This window comes from Erpetoichthys calabaricus, chromosome 8, assembly GCF_900747795.2.
Source record: "Erpetoichthys calabaricus chromosome 8, fErpCal1.3, whole genome shotgun sequence".
Classification (NCBI taxonomy): domain Eukaryota; kingdom Metazoa; phylum Chordata; class Cladistia; order Polypteriformes; family Polypteridae; genus Erpetoichthys; species Erpetoichthys calabaricus.
Genome location: NC_041401.2, coordinates 197,671,674 through 197,691,317, shown reverse-complemented (window position 1 = coordinate 197,691,317; position 19,644 = coordinate 197,671,674). Strand labels below are relative to the sequence as shown.

The 19,644-nt window shown below is 44.2% G+C and overlaps 1 protein-coding gene across 1 annotated transcript in view; it reads left to right on the top strand.

The window, feature by feature from the left end:
* The first annotated feature begins 4,094 nt into the window (after positions 1 to 4,094).
* rif1 (replication timing regulatory factor 1) overlaps positions 4,095 to 19,644 on the top strand; it is a 48,358-nt gene continuing 32,808 nt past the window's right edge. The window contains exons 1-6 of the mRNA XM_028808088.2: positions 4,095 to 4,329; positions 9,153 to 9,281; positions 10,784 to 10,862; positions 11,191 to 11,287; positions 11,599 to 11,729; positions 18,585 to 18,679. Coding sequence (XP_028663921.2) covers positions 9,169 to 9,281; positions 10,784 to 10,862; positions 11,191 to 11,287; positions 11,599 to 11,729; positions 18,585 to 18,679 — 515 coding nt within the window. The 5' untranslated portion in view covers positions 4,095 to 4,329; positions 9,153 to 9,168. The remainder of the gene's footprint in view (positions 4,330 to 9,152; positions 9,282 to 10,783; positions 10,863 to 11,190; positions 11,288 to 11,598; positions 11,730 to 18,584; positions 18,680 to 19,644) is intronic.

Sequence of the window (19,644 nt, the reverse complement as noted above, 5' to 3'; positions counted from 1 at the left end):
GGGAGTGATACTTCCTGTCATCATGTGTGGAACTTCTGTAGTAACTGGGAGGGCTGCCTGAGGGGTCCGAGGTGGTAAAGACGTTGTCACGCCTGCCGCATGAAGGTGTTGACGTGCTTGGACCACGGCATGTCCTCCATGATGTGAACACTGAGGTATCGGAGACTGTCCACACTCTCCATACGACTTCTGTTAAATCTGCCGTTTCCTCAATCCACAATCGGCTCATGTGTTGGAGGTCCCGATGCCAGTGTGACCACCCGACTCTGCACTTCATCCAGACAAGCCTCCTCATTGTTGTCAGGGATCAAACCCACCACAGCTGTGCCACCCTCAAACCTGACAGTGACGTCAGAGTCGTGTGCAGCCGTGCAGTCAAATGTGAGGAGGGAGTACGGCAGAGGACTTGGCACACGGCCCTGTGGAGCCCCCAGAGTTGAGAGTGACAAGATGAAGAGGTGTGGCCACCCCCCCCTTGAAACACCTGGGGTCTGCCTGCTGGACACTGAAGTGCTCAGACGCAGGTCCCTGGGCTTGATGATGACTTTGGAGGGGATTAGTGTGTTAAACGCTGAACTGCACAGAACTCCCTCTCGTGTGGTCCAGGTGGGCCACTACTGTCTGTAGGACCAGGCCTCCTCTGTGTACTTACTGGGGCGATATGGGAAGTGTAATGGACCCAGTTCTTTCGACAGAAGAACCTTAGAACAATCTGGACGAGAGCAGGCCATGCAGCCCACCAAAGCTTACCAGTCCTGTCCACTTAAGTCCTTCAGATGAGCATCAAGTCGAGCTGTGAAGACCCCTAAAGTCCTTCCGTCTGCCACATGACTTGCTCACGTATTCCAAGTGTCTGTGGCTCTGTGTGTGAAGAAAAACTTGCTAATGTTTGTGCTAATGGTTGAGTTTCCAACGGTGTCCCCATGTTCGTGAGGAACTCATTTGAAGACCACTGTCTCAATCCACTGGACTAGCCCCCTTCATCATTTGAAACACTTCAGTCATGTTAATCTCGAAAGAGGCTCAGCTCTTTTAAATGTTTCTTCATCACTCGTCCCCTGTAGCCCCCCATATTCAGCCAAGTCACTCTTTGGACCTTTTCCAATGCTGCTATGTCATTTTTGGAGACCCAAACTGCACCCAGGACTCCAGATGAGTCTTATAAGGCTTGAGCAGAGCCTCTTGGGACTTGTACTCCACACGTCAAGGCGCTATATAACCTGACATTCTTAATGGCTTCTGAACACTGTCTGGCAGTTGATAGCATCGAGACCACTGCAACTCCTAAATGCTTCTCATGAGGTGGACTTTCGATTTCAGACCCCCCCCCCCCCCATTGCAATTGCTCCATCTTGGGTGTGACGTCAATCTGCACCCAGCCCCACAAGCAGGTCCTCTATCTTAACAGCATTATAGGCCCCCCCGGGCAAAGACCCCTACCTACACAACCACTCAGCAAGTCACAACATTCATAGATCAGAACTGCCCAGCATGCCCATGAGTTAAGACGGCCCTGGGTTGGTGGCAGGATTGGCACTCCAGCCACTGTAAAGACCTCACACTCTTCAGTGTCACCTGTTGTACGGCTGCACTCAATCCGTGTGGTGAGTGTGGCACGGCGCTGTGATCTTCGCATGCTCCCTACCTCCTCCTCCTCCTCCTCCTCTGTGTATTCAAACCTCACACTTCCCATGTCTACCACTTTACATCTACTGACATTAAATGTCATCTGTCTGCCCGCGCCAGTCTGCTGCCCAAGTCCCTCTGTGATGATTCAGTGGATTCCACCTGACTTGGTATCATCTGCAAACTTCACCCACTTCTTCTTTATATTCCTATCCAAATCATTGCCAAATATTAAAAACAGCAGCGACCCCAGCACGGACCCCTGCTGGTCACCACGCTGATTCTGATAAGGCTCCACATGTCTTCGCCCCCTGCTTCCTGTGTCTGAGCCCATTCTGCCCCCCTCTGCACGCCACACCCCAAACTGCCACTTGTTTGAGTTTGATGCCCACCCGCTTGTGTGACATGAAGAGCGCGTGTGATTACGGAGTGGCCTCTCGAAGCACTTCACGCGGCAGGTGTTACTGAGCCTACACTCCGGCTAGAGGACCGACAGAGACAGCGGTTGACAAGTTCTTCTCTTTTTTTTTGTAACTTTGACCCCCGTCCCTGTTTTTGGATTAGTGAATCCGTTATTTTGACTTTTGGTGTGAACACCATCTGCCTTTTTGACTCTCCTTTAGTTTAAGCCCCCACTTGGGCCGCTCTCTCCTGGTCCCAAGTCTTTCTTGTCCGTTTTAGCACTGACCCATCTCTGTAGTCCATATGGAGTTTGAGTGAAGAATCCATTTTAGCAACGAGCTCCAGTCCAGCCAGACGGCCTCATTGAGACATCGGCTAATTTTCTTGAATAACTCGTGCATGGTCTTTAGATATCCCCCTTAGGTGAAGGGGTGTCTGGGATTACTTGTACTGTACAGGCTCGTGGCCAGTGAGGGGGAAGAATAAGAAGCCGTGGCTTACTACAAATATCCCAAAAATACCCAAAAAACGCTCCGCAGGAAGGGAGTTAATCCGAAAACAAGTCAGCCGTCTGGAAGTCACCGATTTCATTCAAAACTTCTCTTCCCCCAGGCTGGACGTTCTTCTCGGACCAATCGTGTTTACTGAACCACGGATAACGGAGAATTTAGGTTTTCAGAAATAATAAGTACACAGAATGATACGAGTTTCATGTGGAGGCCCCCGACACACAAGTGGAACGATACGTCGCCAATAGGACCTCCGTCAATGCAAGAGATTTGTCATTTGATTTTGAAAGTTGGTTTAAAAGCCCCCCAGCTAATACATTTCTTGGCAGAGGCGGAGTCATCATGTACAGAAATATCTGTGCATTGAAACTGTTCAGAGTTCGATTAGACAATCATTTAAGAGAGACTGACTTCAAAGGTCTGCCCCACCAGCCCCACACTTCTGGACTTGGGCTTTCAGTTTCTCTGTGGCTTTGGTCAAGCAGCCATCGGACTCACCCCAGTAAAACCAGTAAAGACCTGCCGCTGGTCTCTCTGAATTCTGTTGGCACTCGAGTCCCTTCTACTGAAGCCAAGCATTCAGGCAAGGGTCCAGTAGAAACCCTCCTTCCTTATGTGTCAAGCCAAAAATGTCCCACCATGAAGGCAAATTAGGCGTTCACCTAGGGCACAGATCATAGGAGTGGGAAACCCAGCCACACGGGTTAGCTAGCATACACTCAGTTGGAGGAGGGCGCAAAATAACCCAGCACTGGCACGAGACAGCAAAACCACAGCCTGTGAGCTCTAATGGTGGCTTAAAAACAATTAAAGGGATTACAAAAGCATTTTAATATAGCCAAATAAACAAGAAACTAACCTCTGGGGCAAAGCTCAGGAAAAACCATAGCACGAGACACAGTAACGGAAGCATTTTGTTTTGAAATGTTATGATACTCTGGACAAAACCCACCTCACCATGCCAACCAGAGTGCCCTTTTTATACCCAGTCCCAGAAGGCTGCTGCCCAAACCCAGTTAGTGGTGCTGCCTGTCAGCCTGAGGGGACACGGTGAACTGTTAAAAACGGCGTGTGCGGCAGGACCCCCTTCCTAAATCTCGGACCTGAGGCAGGCCGCCCACCCATTTAGCGAGTACACCATACATTCATGGCAATGAAAGGCGCCATATATGTGAGTGTGTGTGTGTGTGTGTGTGTTTGATCAACTCAGGATGGAGAAAGCAGCGCAGACCCTGGCTGCAGGTAGAGCACCGGTCTTGTAAATTATTCATCAAGTCCGTACCTGCTCCGTTCGACTATGCAGATTTGTCACTTATTCCTGAGGCACTCACCTGTTACATTATTAATGAGCTGCAGCTACGAATATTCCCGAGGACCGCGGTGACCGCAGAGTATCGCGACTGACACCAGCCGAGACCGATGCGGAGTCGAGTGGCCGAGCGGTACGATGCTCCGCCGCTCTTCTCTCCGTTTGATGCGCGAATTTGTGGAAGAAAGGCGGAGGCGGACCGCTGTAGCCCTCGCTGCGTGATGAATATTTATGAGCGGGCGGCGCTTCTACGTAGGGGTGAAAGGTCACCGGGTCCTGACGTGCGCTGTTTAGTTTGGCGCCAGCATTTTTCGCGCGGGGAGCTGGCGAGCTGGAAGGAGCAGAAGAAGGGGCGAAGGAAAAAAAGAAAATCAAAAATAACGCAAGAAGTGAGCGGGACGGGGACAATCCGCCGACATATCTCGTGTTCGCAGTCCTCGCTCGGCGTTTGGCCCTCCGTACAGTTATGTCTGAATAACTGAGGTAAGAATTTGGGTCGCGTGTTGTTTTGCCTCCCTGCCGGAGTGATGAAGGAGTCATTAAAGCGCGCGCCAAACACTTCGCAGGCGTGCTGGGCTGTTGCCGGGCATCGGCGCCCTTCGTTTATTTATTTACTGCACGAGGGCACCGCGTTCGTCGGCCGAGGAGCTGCATCGCTACGGCGTGCACTTGGCCTCTCGGAGGCCGTCAGGCGAGGCGGGATGGTGGAGGTGTCCGAGCCGCTGGAGCCCGGGCCGAGCCGGCAGTACTCGGCGGTGGGGGGATCGGCACAAAGGAGCAAATAGGAGACCACTTGGAGTAAAACGATTAAGAGTTTGGAGGGGAGCCGGGCCGGTGCACGTTTCGCACTCTTTCAATCAATTTTCGAGACCTGCTTACACCGAGTTTGGTATTGGCAGGACCTGCCCGGGGAGGGTGGCATTGACGAGAGTGAGGGTCCACACCTGCGCCGGACGCCGTGACATCCCCGTACACGTTTACCATCACGACATTCTAAATGAAAAGTTGGAAACCGTCTTTATGTGGACCTGGCAGTGGGGTGTCCGGGGCGGGCTGTTAGTGTGTCCTGCCAGCTCAGCAGCCTCTTCGTATTCTCCTCCTTTTTAGTGGGGGAATCTTCACCCTCCCGGGTCCAGGATGTTGGGTTTGAACCCGGGCCTGGCAGCTGGCAGTACATTCGTTGCAACCTTCCCATCAATTCTGGGGTTGCTTTCTTTCTGCTACTTAAACTTACCTGCCATCCTCTGAGTTGTCATTGATTTGTAGTCCTGAATATGTACAGCTGTGGTCATCACTAGGGCCCCCTTTACATTTTAGGGTTGTTATGTACAGTATCTTTTAAAGTAATTGGAGATATAACAACTTTCTATTGTCACATGTTGTTAGTATGTTCAAATGTATAGAACAATAAAGCTGCCTGTGCCACTTAGGTGTAATACGTACTGAGGTTCAAAACTAAATAACATCTGAACCTGATTATTGGTGCCCTTGCCTGGTATTTGACTTCCCAACCCTTGGCACCAGTGAGCGCCTCCAAACGTTTCTCGTAGCCATCTCAGGATATTGTGACACCACATTCCTAAAATGCAGGGGTGCCAGTGATTCTGACCCCAACTGATTGTGCCTTGTGATACAACTGGACGGCCTGCCATTCAGGGTTGGTTTCTGCTGCCAGCTCCCCGGGACCGTTGGGTGGAAAACAGATGGAGGATTGTAAGTGGGGAGGCATCATCAGTTCCTTGACACATCGAGGGATGGGAGAAAGTGCATTTCTGTCTTCATCTCCTTCTTCTTCAGCATCATCTCCCTCGCTGTGTATCTCTTTGTGGTGAATCAATTTTGATGACAAGGTTATGGTTTCTGAGACTTTATTTGTTCAAGTTTTTTAACTTTTGTTTTCTGCGTGTTTTGTGTTATGCCACTTAATTTTCTGTTTTTGAGTAGTTCAACATTTGTATTTATTGTGTTTTTTAATTTTAGTCATCAGTTGCTTCCAAATTTCAGTTGAGTTGATGTGTAGTTCTGTACTAACCTGAGTCACCTGGCAGAGTTTTAGAGCCAACTTGGGCGATTTGTGGTACAATGACGAGTGACTGAGGGTCCGGGCCCACTTTCCCAATATTTAAATACATTTAAAGGCAGATTTTCTTTTCTTTATGCTCATTGTCAATGTGGTGCCTTGGTAAGCTTGACTATATTTGCTTAAATGTCTGTTTTGGTGTAGCTATGACTCGTTTACTGTTGGACCAGCCAAAGACAAAACCTACTTTAAAAGACAGAGTTGGATTTGTTTTTTGGCAGTCGCACTGCATGCTGTGATATTTGATCATATTGTGCTATCGGCTCAGACCGCTGCCTTTTAATACCGTACACCAGGCTGTGTATTCCTCTCATCTCCCACTTTGTCTGTCCAGTTGTTCAGCTGATTTTTCTCCTTTTTCAGAGTTACTCATTTCTTAGTGTCGTAGACAGCCTACTGTCCAGATCACAGTGCCTCCGGTCTTATATGCTTTTACGTTAACTCATTAGGGGTTAAGCATTTGTCTGTGAATGATTGTCAAAGATTTGATTTTGAAAATATTGAAAAGTAAGGTGCACTCCATTGAAAAAGTTGAGCAGGACTTTTGTACCTTTTTAAACCTGCATAAATTCACCTGATGTGAATTTCCCGTTGGGGTTAATAAAGTATCTCCTATCTATCTATCTATCTATCTATCTATCTATCTATCTATCTATCTATCTATCTATCTATCTATCTATCTATCTATAAACTTCTTCCGTGTTTAAGTAACTGCTAATGTTCTTCTTGCCTGGTCTCCTTCATTCTTTTTTAGTCTTTTATCCCCCACCTGATCACCGCGTGTCCCTTTAAGTGGCTGTGTGAGCTGTAAAGTAAAGTGAACACAAGTAACGTTAAGCTTTGCTGCTCTGCTCAGCTCTGGTGGGATTGGAGTCCTGTCAGTGGATGTGAGCAAATTCAACTTCACCCGCCTGCTGATCAGTGCTGGAAAAGTCGAGCTTCAGAAAATGAACGGGCGAACCTCTGTCTATACACGTCGCCTGTCATGATTATTAAACATGTGACATTTGCTTTAATTGATAGATAGATACTTTATTAATCCCAAGGAGAAATTCACAAACTCCAGCAGCACCTTACTGATAAAAAAAAACAACATTAAATTAAAGATTAATAATAATGCAGGTAAAAACAGACAATAACTTTATATAATGTTAACGTTTACCCCCCCCGGGTGGAATTGAAGAGTTGCATAGTTTGGGGAGGAACGATCTCCTCAGTCTGTCAGTGGAGCAGGACGGTGACAGCAGTCTGTCGCTGAAGCTGCTCCTCTGTCTAGAGATGATCCTATTTAGTGGATGCAGTGGATTCTCCATGATTGATAGGAGCCAGCTCAGTGCCCATCGCTCTGCCATGGATGTCAAACTGTCCAGCTCTGTGCCTACAATAGAGCTTGCCTTCCTCACTAGTTTTTCCAGGCGTGAGGCGTCTTTCTTCTTAATGCTGCCTCCCCAGCACACCACCGCGTAGAAGAGGGCACTCGCCACAACCGTCTGATAGAACATCTGCAGCATCTTATTGCAGATGTTGAAGGACGCCAGCCTTCTAAGGAAGTATAACCGGCTCTGTCCTTTCTTACACAGGGCGTCAGTATTGGCAGTCCAGTCCAGTTTATCATCCAGCTGCACTCCCAGGTATTTATAGGTCTGCACCCTCAGCACACAGTCACCTCTGATGGTCACAGGTCTAAAATATAAGCAGAGTGCTGCCATTGGTTCTAATTGGTTACGTCCCGTTGCTTATTTCATGTTTAGGGCTGTGCTGTCAAGTGAGTCTCGTTTTTCTCCTTCATTCCTGGTCCTGCTTGCTGTCTACTTTCTATCTCAAAGAGCTTAATAACCAAGAATTGCCTACATTTGGTGATTTGATTCAAATTTGTGCGTCTAAATATACTATGACACTGCAAGTAGCTAATTGTGTTATCTTGCTTTTGTCTTCCACATCATTTCATCAACTGCTTTTGAATTAGTTTAGTATTTGTGGATTGTTTTAACCCTCCTGAAGTCCTAAACTCTCCAAAGATCAGCTGCGAGTTGAAATTGTCCACCGATTGCATTGTATGTTTCTGCCTCTCGAAATTGTATTTAAACAACTGAACAGGCAGAAGAAACCTCCAGTAATGTCCTCACAGCGTAACACATGGCTTTGTCTGTTGAAGGTAAACTGACACTTGGGCATTTGTAGACCACAACATTAAAGTAAGAAGCAAAGACAAATATTCTAATAATATAAAAGAAAGAGTCCAAATATGTTAAAGGCAGAGTTCGTCTCGGCGTGAGAAACTGGAAAGCTAGCAGTTCAGGACTTGGAGGAGTCTGAAACAGGAACATAATAATGTCTTCAGGATAATGACATGAAAATCTGAGGGGTCCTCATGATAGGCTCACAGCAGGCCACACAGAATAAAGACCTAGGAAGTGCCATGAAGGTGCAGGTTTCCTTAGGCAACTGGGAAGGCTTTGACCTTAATGGGGAATAGCAGTCCTGTTTCTCTATCTGTTAGTAGTATAAAATCTTTCATGCAGATGCTTCTTTAAAAATAACGATATGAAACAAGGCGGCAGTTTTCATTAAAACCTCCGTTAGGGTGGGCAAGTGACGTCACTTGGTCAGGTATTGAGGAGGTGGTGGAAGAACTCGGAAACCCAGGAATAAATGCAAGCCCCTTAAGCGCCACCTTGAAGTCTTCTACCTGCCCAGTGCGGCGACGTCACATCATTTTATGAAAATGGCGTCATCATTTGGTTTCCTCAAAGCTCCCACTTGAACAGAAAATGTGGCCATTCCCTTTCAAGATGTTCCTAAAGCTACAGCAAGTACACCAGAAGACAAAACAAAATTATTCATACAGATTTAGTATCTCAGTTAATTGACGGGGCTGATCAATGAAATCTGCTTTGCACAGATAAACTTTTAATGGAGTAGAAGGAAAGCACTGTCCAAGGAAAGATGCAGCTTTTGAACTGGAGCCGTGCAGTCACGTCCAAACCTAATTTCCATCGTGTGTTTCCTGCTTCACACTCACTAAAACGTTTTGATTGATATGTGACCTAATCATCGCTTATCAAAGCTAATTCAGGTGAAAGTGAAATCAGCATGGCAGCAAAATCCACGCGTCTTGTTGAAGTGCCGTTAACGGCCTGTGGCACCTTCATTTCACCCACTGCCTGGTTTGCTTGATACAATGCAGTGAGAGTACTAAGTGGAAAATGGGATTTTTGTTTTCTAGGTGGAAGTGTGTGACGATGATGGCCACCGTTCAACCAGCCAGCTCGAGCCTGATTCCTCTGTTGGAGTCACTTGAAGATTCTTCGGTATCTCCGACAGAGCATATCGATGCCTATCTCACTATTGCCAAGTAAGTGTTGACCAGGCTGACCGTGCTGCTGCTAGATCTGAAGATCTGAGGGTTTTCCTCTAAAGCAGGATACCTGGTTTGTTTAGATTTGTATCAGTTTTATTGATAACAGCTATGATCCTGAACACTAGAATGACACAAATGCCCAAAGTTCTTTCTTTGTTTTCCTAAGAATTTTGTGAGCAGCTGGTGAATGTAAAAAAAACTTCAGTTAAACTTTTCTTTTGTAGAATCCTAAATGAACTGGTTTAGTGATATTTTTAGTGATTGGATATGAAGAATGCCTTTAAAATCTGATTTTGTTGTTGCTTGTTTAATAATTTTTAGGCAATGTATGCCATAAATGGAGGGTGATTATCGTTTATCAGTGGATAGCACTGCCAGCCCACATACCCAGTGTCTTGGATTCAATCCCAATATCTGGAATTCTCCCAGTGTGTTTTGTACTTTCTCCTTGTGTCTGTGCAGTGTAGGAAAATTGACAATTCCACATTTCATTCACTCACTCACATGGTGGACGAGATTGGGCCTGCAGTGGGCTGACGTCATGCCGAGGCCCGTTTTCTGTCACTGCTCTCAGTTTCACTTCTAGTGTCAAAACCCTGAATTGAGCTGAGCAGATATTCGAGTTTAACTCAAAACCATTCACTTCAAATGAACTGGTTGACCCAAAGAGTTTAGCAAATTTTGCAGAGATTTTTTTTTCCTGAAAGGAATAAAAGTGTTAGGTCATAGTTTAAGAGGACTGTCAGTAACTTGTACCTTAAATGTCATTTTCATGGAGAGCCGTTTGATTTAAAGACGGTACAAATAATGAATTAATGTAAAATGTGTTAAATAATAATTGAAAGAAAAGGTCTCGGTCATCTGTGCATATTGTTTAAGGAAAAATGCAACTTGTTTTCCCACTCCTAGACCATTTAAATCGGGGGACGTTTTGTTACTTTGTTCCAATGGGTCTCCATACGGTTATTGTGGTCCGCGCCAGAGTGCGATTGGCATGTTCACCTCTACCTAAACAGGGAAGGTGCACTGGAGTTTGGAAATACTGGTCCAAGTGAACTAGGTGTGAAAACGAGCAGTTAATTCCATCTGTTCTGTGTGTTTACTTCTTAGCTCAGTACTCAATGATTTGCTTGGACATTCATGCAGTGTCTTGGCTATTTTGTGTGAATTGCAAATGTCATTTATTATCCAGATCTTTTGAATTTGAATGATAGTTTGATATAGTTCTGGAATATATTACCATTAAACCATCTACCCATGCTGTGGTAGCTTTATGAAAGACTCTGTTTGTAGCAATTGAGTCCATACTTTAATATTGAAAATAAAAGCATAAACTAACGTAAAAGCACTGCACGTTTTTGCTTATGTCGGGTGTTGCATGTAATGTCTTTTCCTATAACGTGATATTATATAGAAAAGGAATAATGATCAGCCTTTACAAATAGGTATGGTTTTTGTCTGACGTGTTTAATTTTACTTCTAAAAATTTCTTTTAGCCGCCTCAGTGGAGAGGAGGGACAGCAGTTTATTGTTGCGGTTGGCGCGCACTTTTCACGTCTATGTACAGCATTTAAGGTGAGGTGATTTCTTTTTTTTTTTTTTGATGAACTTTGGATCTTTCTTGATTATTGTTCAGTATTTGGTTTTGCCAGATTTAATTAAATCTCATGTATAAAGCCAAATGTGTGTTTTAGGGTTTGTCTGGTTTGTAAATCTGCCATGTTGAGCCTATCTCTGCCAAATTTTGTGCACATTCCTCACTTGTACAGGGCAAGACATCACATCTTATCTCATGTAAAACTCTTCAGGTTTGGTGAGGTCATTCCCACCATTTACTTGCTTTGCTTAAGTGTACTATTTAAATATACAAAGAAGTACATTTTTGTTTTTTATCCCCCTTTAGGGTCATATTTCAAGTTCAAATCCAGAACTTAGTCAAGCTGCTCTTCAGGCCTTGGGGTTTTCTGTATTTCACAGCAGTATTGCCTCTGGGCTAACAGGTAAGCTGGTTTTCTCCCTCTTGGTTTGTATTTATAGCTTTTATTGAAGAATAAACAGAACAGTTTAAATTACACCCTTATAGCCAGTTATATTTGTTTAAATAACAAATTAATGGAAAGGTTTCAGTGTTCAGGTCTGCAACTTTATTTATTTATTTGAGTGTAAGTAAGAAGCCATATTTCCTCTATTGAGGTGCTGTCTGTCTTCATATTTGTATTTTCTTCTTTGAAGTCATCAGATAAACCTAATAACACACTTCATGGTGTGTGAAAGAGTTTAAATGATTTTAAGACTTGTTTTTCTTTTCCAGAAAATTATGTGGAAGAGCTGCTCACGTCCCTTAGTTCCATTGCGGTCAAGTCCAGTGATAAGAACACTTGTACAAGAGCACTATGGGTGATAGCCAAACAAAATTTTCCTCCTGAGTTTGTGGGGAAAAAGGTGAGTGTGGCTCAGTTTTGATTAATGTTGGCCTGAATTGCTCTTTAGTTCTGCCTGTGTGTTGAGGATGCCCTGCTGCCACTTTCTGCTCTGGTTTTATTCCTTTGACATGTACAGTGGCAAGTAAAATAATGTGATTTTGCAGTAACCTGTAATATGAAATTTGTGTAACAACTTGGTGAAATTGTTTCGCTACTTTAAAAATAACCACATCTGTTAAGTGAAGTTATTTTTAATTGCCTTTTTATCCAAAGCATTTTACAATTTAAAAGTGCAACTGCATAGATTTTTGTGCAATATCAGTATTGCCATGTAAGGAGACTGGTGCAGGGAACCTTTCAATGCAATGCCAACCCAAGGTGATTTACAGACTGTTGGTGGAATGTGAGCATCGATGAGTTAAGAGCCGTTCTCAAGGCCACACAGGAATTAATGGAGATAATGCTGTGGCAGCCATTGGCTTTACCTAATGTCTTGGCCAACACGTTACCCTGCCTGCTAATAATGAAAGTGTTTTAAAGTGAATGTCTTGAGTTAAACTCCTAAGGAGTAAAAAAAAAAAACAACAATCGGATTAATTGTACATCAGCAAACAGCTGAAATAAATGTACAGATGAAATGATTGGATGTAGAGAGACAGTTGTCATCGTCTTCTTCTTTTGACTGCTCCCGTTAGGGGTCACCACAGCGGATCATTTTCTTCCATGTCTTCCTGTCCTTGTCATCTCGCTGTGTCACACCCATCACCTGCATGTCCTCTCTCACCACATCCGTAAACCTTCTCTTAGGCCTTCCTCTTTTCCTCTTACCTGGCAGGTTTATCCTTAAAACCCAATATGCCCCTCATCTTTCCTTTGCACATGTCCAAACCAACACAATCTCGCCTCTCTGACTGTGTCTCCTAACCGTCCCACCTGAGCTGACCCTCTAATGTCCTCATTTCTAATCCTGTCCATCCTCTTCACACCCAACACAAATCTTGGCATCTTTAACTCTGCCACCTCCAGCTCTGTCTCCTATGCCACCGTCTCCAGCCCATATACCATAGCTGGTCTTGCTACTGTCCTGTAGGCCTTCTCTGTCACTCTTGCTGATATCTGTCTGTCACCAATCACTCCTGACACTCTTCTCCACCCTGCCTGCACTCTCTTTTTCACATCTCTTCAACAATCCCCGTTACTCTGTACTGTTGATCCCAAGTATTTAAACTCACCCACCTTTGCCAACTCTACTCCCTCATCCTCACCATTCCACTGACCTCCCTCTCATTCACACACATGTATTCTGTCTTGGTGGTCCTACTGACCTTCATTCCTCTCCTCTCATATCTCCACCTCTCCAGGGTCTCCTCCACCTGCTCCCTACTCTCACTACAGATCACAATGTCATCAGTAAACATCACAGTCCACGGGGTCTCCTGTCTAATCTAGTCTGTCTGTCACCATTGTAAATAAGAAAGGGCTCAGAGCCGATCCCTGATGTAATCCCACCTCCGTCACTCCTACCACAGACCTCACCACGGTCACACTTCCCTCGTACATATCCTGTACAACTCTTACGTACTTCTCTGCCACTCCCGACTTCCTCATACAATACCACAGCTCCTCTCGAGGCCCCCTGTCATATGCTTGTAATCCAACCTCCATCTTGAATGCATCCTAATGTGCTTTTGTCCTTCGGTACAGTGTACCCGGAAAGTATTCACAGCGCTTCATCACTTTTTCCACATTTTGTTATGTTACAGCCTTATTCCAAAATAGATTAAATTCATTTTTTTCCTCAGAATTCTACACACCACCCCATAATGACAACGTGAAAAAAGTCTACTTGAGGTTTTTGCAAATTTATTAAAAATAAAAAACTGAGAAATCCCATGTCCAGAAGTATTCACAGCCTTTGCTCAATACTTTGTCGATGCCCCTTTGGCAGCAATTCCAGCCTCAAGTCTTTTTGAATATGATGCCTCAAGCTTGGCACACCTATCCTTGGCCAGTTTGGCCCATTCCTCTTTGCAGCACCTCTCAAGCTCCATCAGGTTGGATGGGAAGCGTCGGTGCACAGCCATTTTAAGATCTCTCCAGAGATGTTCAATCGGATTCAAGTCTGGGCTCTGGCTGGGCCACTCAAGGACATTCACAGAGTTGTCCTGAAGCCACTCCTTTGATATCTTGGCTGTGTGCTTAGGGTCGTTGTCCGGCTGAAAGATGAACCGTCGGCCCAGTCTGAGGTCAAGAGCGCTCTGGAGCAGGTTTTCATCCAGGATGTCTCTGTACATTGCTGCAGTCATCTTTCCCTTTATCCTGACTAGTCTCCCAGTTCCCCACAGCATGATGCTGCCACCACCATGCTTCACTGTAGGGATGGTATTGGCCTGGTGATGAGCGGTGCCTGGTTTCCTCCAAACGTGACGCCTGGCATTCACACCAAAGAGTTCAATCTTTGTCTCATCAGACCAGAGAATTTTCTTTCTCATGATCTGAGAGTCCTTCAGGTGCCTTTTGGCAAACTCCAGGTGGGCTGCCATGTGCCTTTTACTAAGGAGTGGCTTCCGTCTGACCACTCTACCATACAGGCCTGATTGGTGGATTGCTGCAGAGATGGTTGTCCTTCTGGAAGGTTCTCCTCTCTCCACAGAGGACCTCTGGAGCTCTGACAGAGTGACCATCGGGTTCTTGGTCACCTCCCTGACTAAGGCCCTTCTCCCCCGATCGCTCAGTTTAGATGGCCGGCCAGCTCTAGGAAGAGTCCTGGTGGTTTTGAACTTCTTCCACTTACGGATGATGGAGGCCACTGTGCTCATTGGGACCTTCAAAGCAGCAGAAATTTTTCTGTAACCTTCCCCAGATTTGTGCCTCGAGACAATCCTGTCTTGGAGGTCTACAGACAATTCCTTTGACTTCATGCTTGGTTTGTGCTCTGACATGAACTGTCAACTGTGGGACCTTCTATAGACAGGTGTGTGCCTTTCCAAATCATGTCCAGTCAACTGAATTTACCACAGGTGGACTCCAATGAAGCTGCAGAAACATCTCAAGGATGATCAGGGGATACAGGATGCACCTGAGCTCGATTTGGAGCTTCATGGCAAAGGCTGTGAATACTTATGGACATGTGCTTTGTCAATTTTTTTATTTTTAATAAATTTGCAAAAACCTCAAGTAAACTTTTTTCACGTTGTCATTATGGGGTGTTGTGTGTAGAATTCTGAGGAAAAAAATGAATTGAATCCATTTTGGAATAAGGCTGTGACATAACAAAATGTGGAGAAAGTGATGAAGCTGTGAATACTTTCTGGATGTACTGTATGAGGCACGTCCATATCGCTTCTTTATTAATTGGCAACCTGGCGTGATTTTTGTTTCATTTTATGAGATTTTGAGTCAAGTAAATCAAATTTCCACACGACACTCTTAAGTGGTGATATTTAATTGCACAAGTTTTTAGTCTTCAGGATACATTCTGTCTCAATTTAAACCTAATAACGAAGGAAAAGAGAAGTGCGTGTGAACTTCCTGGTTTGCAGTGTCTCTTCTGTTGGGCTCAGTTTCAGCCTGTTGACTCAAAATGTGTATTTTATTTTTTTTTATTTTATTTTTTTTTCTGGATTCAGTCAACAATCTAGAAATGCGGGCCTAAGAAGAAACACATTTAAAGAAATAAATGCCTGCTTGCTTTTACTTGTATTTAATATTTCACACCTCCTGAGTACAAAGCAGCTCTACAGCAGCATGGAAGGCAGTGATTTCACTTTGTGTCCCAAGTGCACAGAGGAGCCCTGAAAAGAACTTCCACCAGCCGAGTCCTTCAATCTTTACTTTACAAAGGCCTTTCTGAGACGATCGCTTTAGTATCTCGGCCTGTGACATTTCAGCTTTCTATAGTAGTCGTTTATGAATGTGTCTTTCCCACAGCCAATCTAAAGAAGCCATTTGCCTTGCATTGCAGTTTGCCTTTGGAGGTCTGGCGTGGATCTTGTGCACAGACGTGTGGTTGCCATTGCTTTGCCCTTGGGGTTTTCAGCATTGCTTGGCGATTTTTGAGAGACAGTATTACTGGATTAATGCCTGACTTAGGCTTTTGGTTATATTTACAGTTTAGTCGATTTCGTCGTCTTAGCTGTTTGTCTGTAGTGTATTGGATGCTTTCACTGTTGGCAGTTTGTAAATTCATACAATGGGTGCATAGAGCCTTTAAAACTGTTTGTTGTCTTGGTTGCCATTAAATCTAAGTGGAAAAGCATGAATAAAATGTTTTTTTCGAGTGCACCTTGTACAGTCCTGCTTCTCATCTTAGCCCATTGTTGTAATTTTTAAGGTAAATGTGGGCTTGTTAATGGCACAGAAGATGTGGTGCTACATGGCGCTGTCTCGTTCCTTTCAGTTTCATATGTAGTGAGAAATCGGCTTTAGTGTTGTTCATTTGGATTCCATAGACATTCTGGGTAGCAAGTGACTTCCTTTATTATTTTGGTGGTTTAAAAATATGCTTACTGTGAGATTAGAGAAGGAATCCCAAACAAACTTGGATCTGCTTGGATGATCTTATAAAGCTACATGTTGGTGTGGAATTTGGAACGTCTTTATTGGGAGGACTGGTACACACCAGCAGAGCCCAGGGTTCAATGTATGCTTGAAATCGCCTTCTGAGTGATTGTCTGTATGGCTTACTATTCTTACAAGGTTTCTAATCATTTTATGTTGGATTGTAAGTTTCCTTTGTACGGCCAATCTCACGACGGTCCAGACTTCCTCGTTGAAGAGGACACTTGTCCCGATAGCATTGGATTGGATCTTAGTGCAGAGCAGGGCCTACGGAAATCTTAGAATTATGCAGCCCGCTTTTTATGTATTTATGTTTTAGTGAATGATCGACTTTCCATTTAATAGCACTGTCTTCTTGTCTTCTGAGATTAAGTGTACGCTGAAGGTGCTTTTTTTACTCAGTTTACCTCCCACTTAGAAAAGCGGTAAACTGGCCACTTCTTCTTTTTACCCAGTGTTCCTAGGACATTTCGGTGAAGGTCAGCTGAGCGCGCCCAGTCTTCACGCACATGCATTCTGTCCTCTCTGAATCTTAGCGCAGCGAGTATTTATTCTTTCTGAACAGTTTTTCAGTGTGTCCAGTACCCTGCGTTTATTTTGTATGGCCATGCATTTCCAACCTTAAACTGCACACTTCTGCTACTCTCGTGTTCCACTTTCTAATCTTTAGAGATCGTTTGTTTTAGTTGGATGTGCCATCTGTTTTTTACACATAACTGAGGCTCTTCTGTGCGGCGTATTAAATTGCAGCAAGCTTTTGGATATCTGGATATATAGTGCCTTGCAGATGTATTCATATTCTTGACTGATTCTCTAATTTTACCAAATAAAAATTCTGCACCGAATTCTTGATCTTTGTGCTGCTTTTTAAGTTTCAATGCTCAACAAAAAAGAAAAAACGGCTTTTTACACCTGTGAAAAACAAACGAGGACGCCGCTGCCTTAACATTTTCAGCCAGTGAATTAGTGAGAGAAGTGACTTTTTTTTGGATTAAAAACTGCGTAGTTAAGGGGTCATTAATTGAGTTCTGAATCAAATACATATCTGAGGAGAGGTTCCATAGCGATAGCCGAGTGTTTGGATGTCCGACTGCCCTGACTCTGCCTAGATTAAGGTTGCCCCCCAAGCCTCTGTGCAGACAAAGGCAAAGTGAAAGGCCAATTATTCATTTGAAGGAGGTAAGGAGTTCAGTGGCTGAGACCTCACCAGAGCCCTGCATGACACCGGTCAGTAGGCGAGGGCAGGACAGAAGAAGCCATCACTCATAAAGAGCCACGTTAAAAGTACATCTGGCCACAGAACATGATAGATGAAATAAAGGAAAGGAGTTTGTAGTCAGGTGAGACCAAGAGAGCTCAACACTGCCCACTCCTCCAAAACTGCCAGTGCTGCCACCACCAAACTTCACTGTAGCACTTGTGCTGTGGTGCTGCTGGGCATCTACTTAAAACAAAGAAGAATAGATTTAGAAAAAACAATACATGCAAATACTCCCATAGGCCCTTTCAGCGGGGCAGTGATCCCCACACGCTAGGCCAAAACTTTGAAGGCGTTAGGATAAAATGAATATCCTCCACTGGCCCTGTCGAAGCCCTGCGTTTAATCACTCTGACATTTGAGAATTACAATTCATAAGCGTTACTCGACTAACCTGAACAGACTGAAGCGAGTCTGCCTTGAAAAATGGGCCGGAATCTGTCTAAAGAGTGAGTGGGCTCAGCGGGGACACGCTGACCTGTAGATTCTAAAGCTGGCACAGCTGCACATGGTGACCCTACTAAAGTCTAAAGGAGTTATTGAATATCAATAGCGCATTTTCTTTTTTTTTCCCCCCCAACAATTCTAATGTCATATTAAACCAAGAAACTGGAGTTTCAGTTCTTGGAGAAGTGGATATAACAGAGAAAACAGATTTGTTTGTCTGTGGTCTCGGGTCTGAATACTTCACAGGTCACTGTAGATATATCAGCTTAACTTTCGATTTGTGTGTGTGGAAGGTTTTACTTTATTCATCTCCTTCACCTGAAATATTTTTGTAACCATCATTTTTACTTTTTTTAATCCTGAATCAAGCTGTTGCAAACTTTCAAGTCTTGCTTACTTATCAGTTTGATTTTTGTATTTTGAAAGGGCGGCTCGCCTCTCTTGCTAAGGATTTTTGCTTGACATGCTGTATGAGAGGAGAGCAGGAGGTGCAGTACATTGGTAGAGATACTGGATGTTCTTTTAAAGAATGTAAATTGAAGTTTTTCTTTTGTAGAAACTTTGTTGCAGACTGATTCTCAATGTTTTTCTGGTGGTGACCAATTTCAGGTTCCTGATATTCTTACAACATTGGAAACTGTGCATTCCAGGGAAGATGTGCAGTCAGTGGTGATGGAGCACGAAGCACTAAATGTTGTTATTAGGTAGGTCATTTTTTACTTCAAGAATACGTTTTTGGTATTTTTCAAGTTGAAGTTACTTCTTCACAAACAAGTTGAGCCTCTTAAAATCGAAAAAGAAATCTCTTGCTGGCAGTTTTTATAATGGAAGCTATGAGGGATGGAGGACCCCCTGGAAAAATAAAAGCCTAAAAACTTAACATCACTGAATTGTGGTTAGTATAGGAATTGTCGGAGAGCACTGCACCTGATCAGGCTTCACTCTAGTGCTAGAACAGGTGAGGTTTATGGTTTTCCTCAGCCGCTGAATCCGTTCAAAAGAACGCCACAAATTTTCAATTAGAAGAACACATTTCTCAAATAAAAAAAAGAAATCCAAGCACTGAAATGAAATGTGTTAGATACCTGGATACGTCTGTTTTTTGACAAATTGTACTTACATGGGGGTCATGCGCTCAGCTTTGTGACAGTTACTGTTTATCAAGCCCATTGTGCACTTTGACCTAAAGATTTTCAGGCAGCTCTTTTGGTTTAATGGTGCTGTAGTCATAATTTTTTAGCTGGCATTTAAGTTGGTAAGCGTGTGCACCACAACTTACATTTTTGTGCTCTTGTGTACCATAACTTACATTTTTGCATTGTGCCCCCCCATTTATTTATTTATTTTTTTAAAGTAGATCCCCCCAACATGATACAGACTAGCATCACCCTGTCATAAGGCACGTTGGGACAGGCGTACTGTTCATTTTGAGCTGCTAGCTAAGCTTGGCTGACGAGCCCCCATAGTAAACCGCATGTGGACAGGGGGAGACCATTCACAGCTACACATTATAACATTATTATAACACTCTAGACGAGAACAGGCCATTCAGCCCATCAAAGCTCGCCAGTACTATCCACTTATTTCTTCCACAAACTGGGATCTGAAGGTGTGAGAAGACACAATTCTCCTTTTCTTGATTTTTGCAGTTTAGATGTAGATTGAGTGG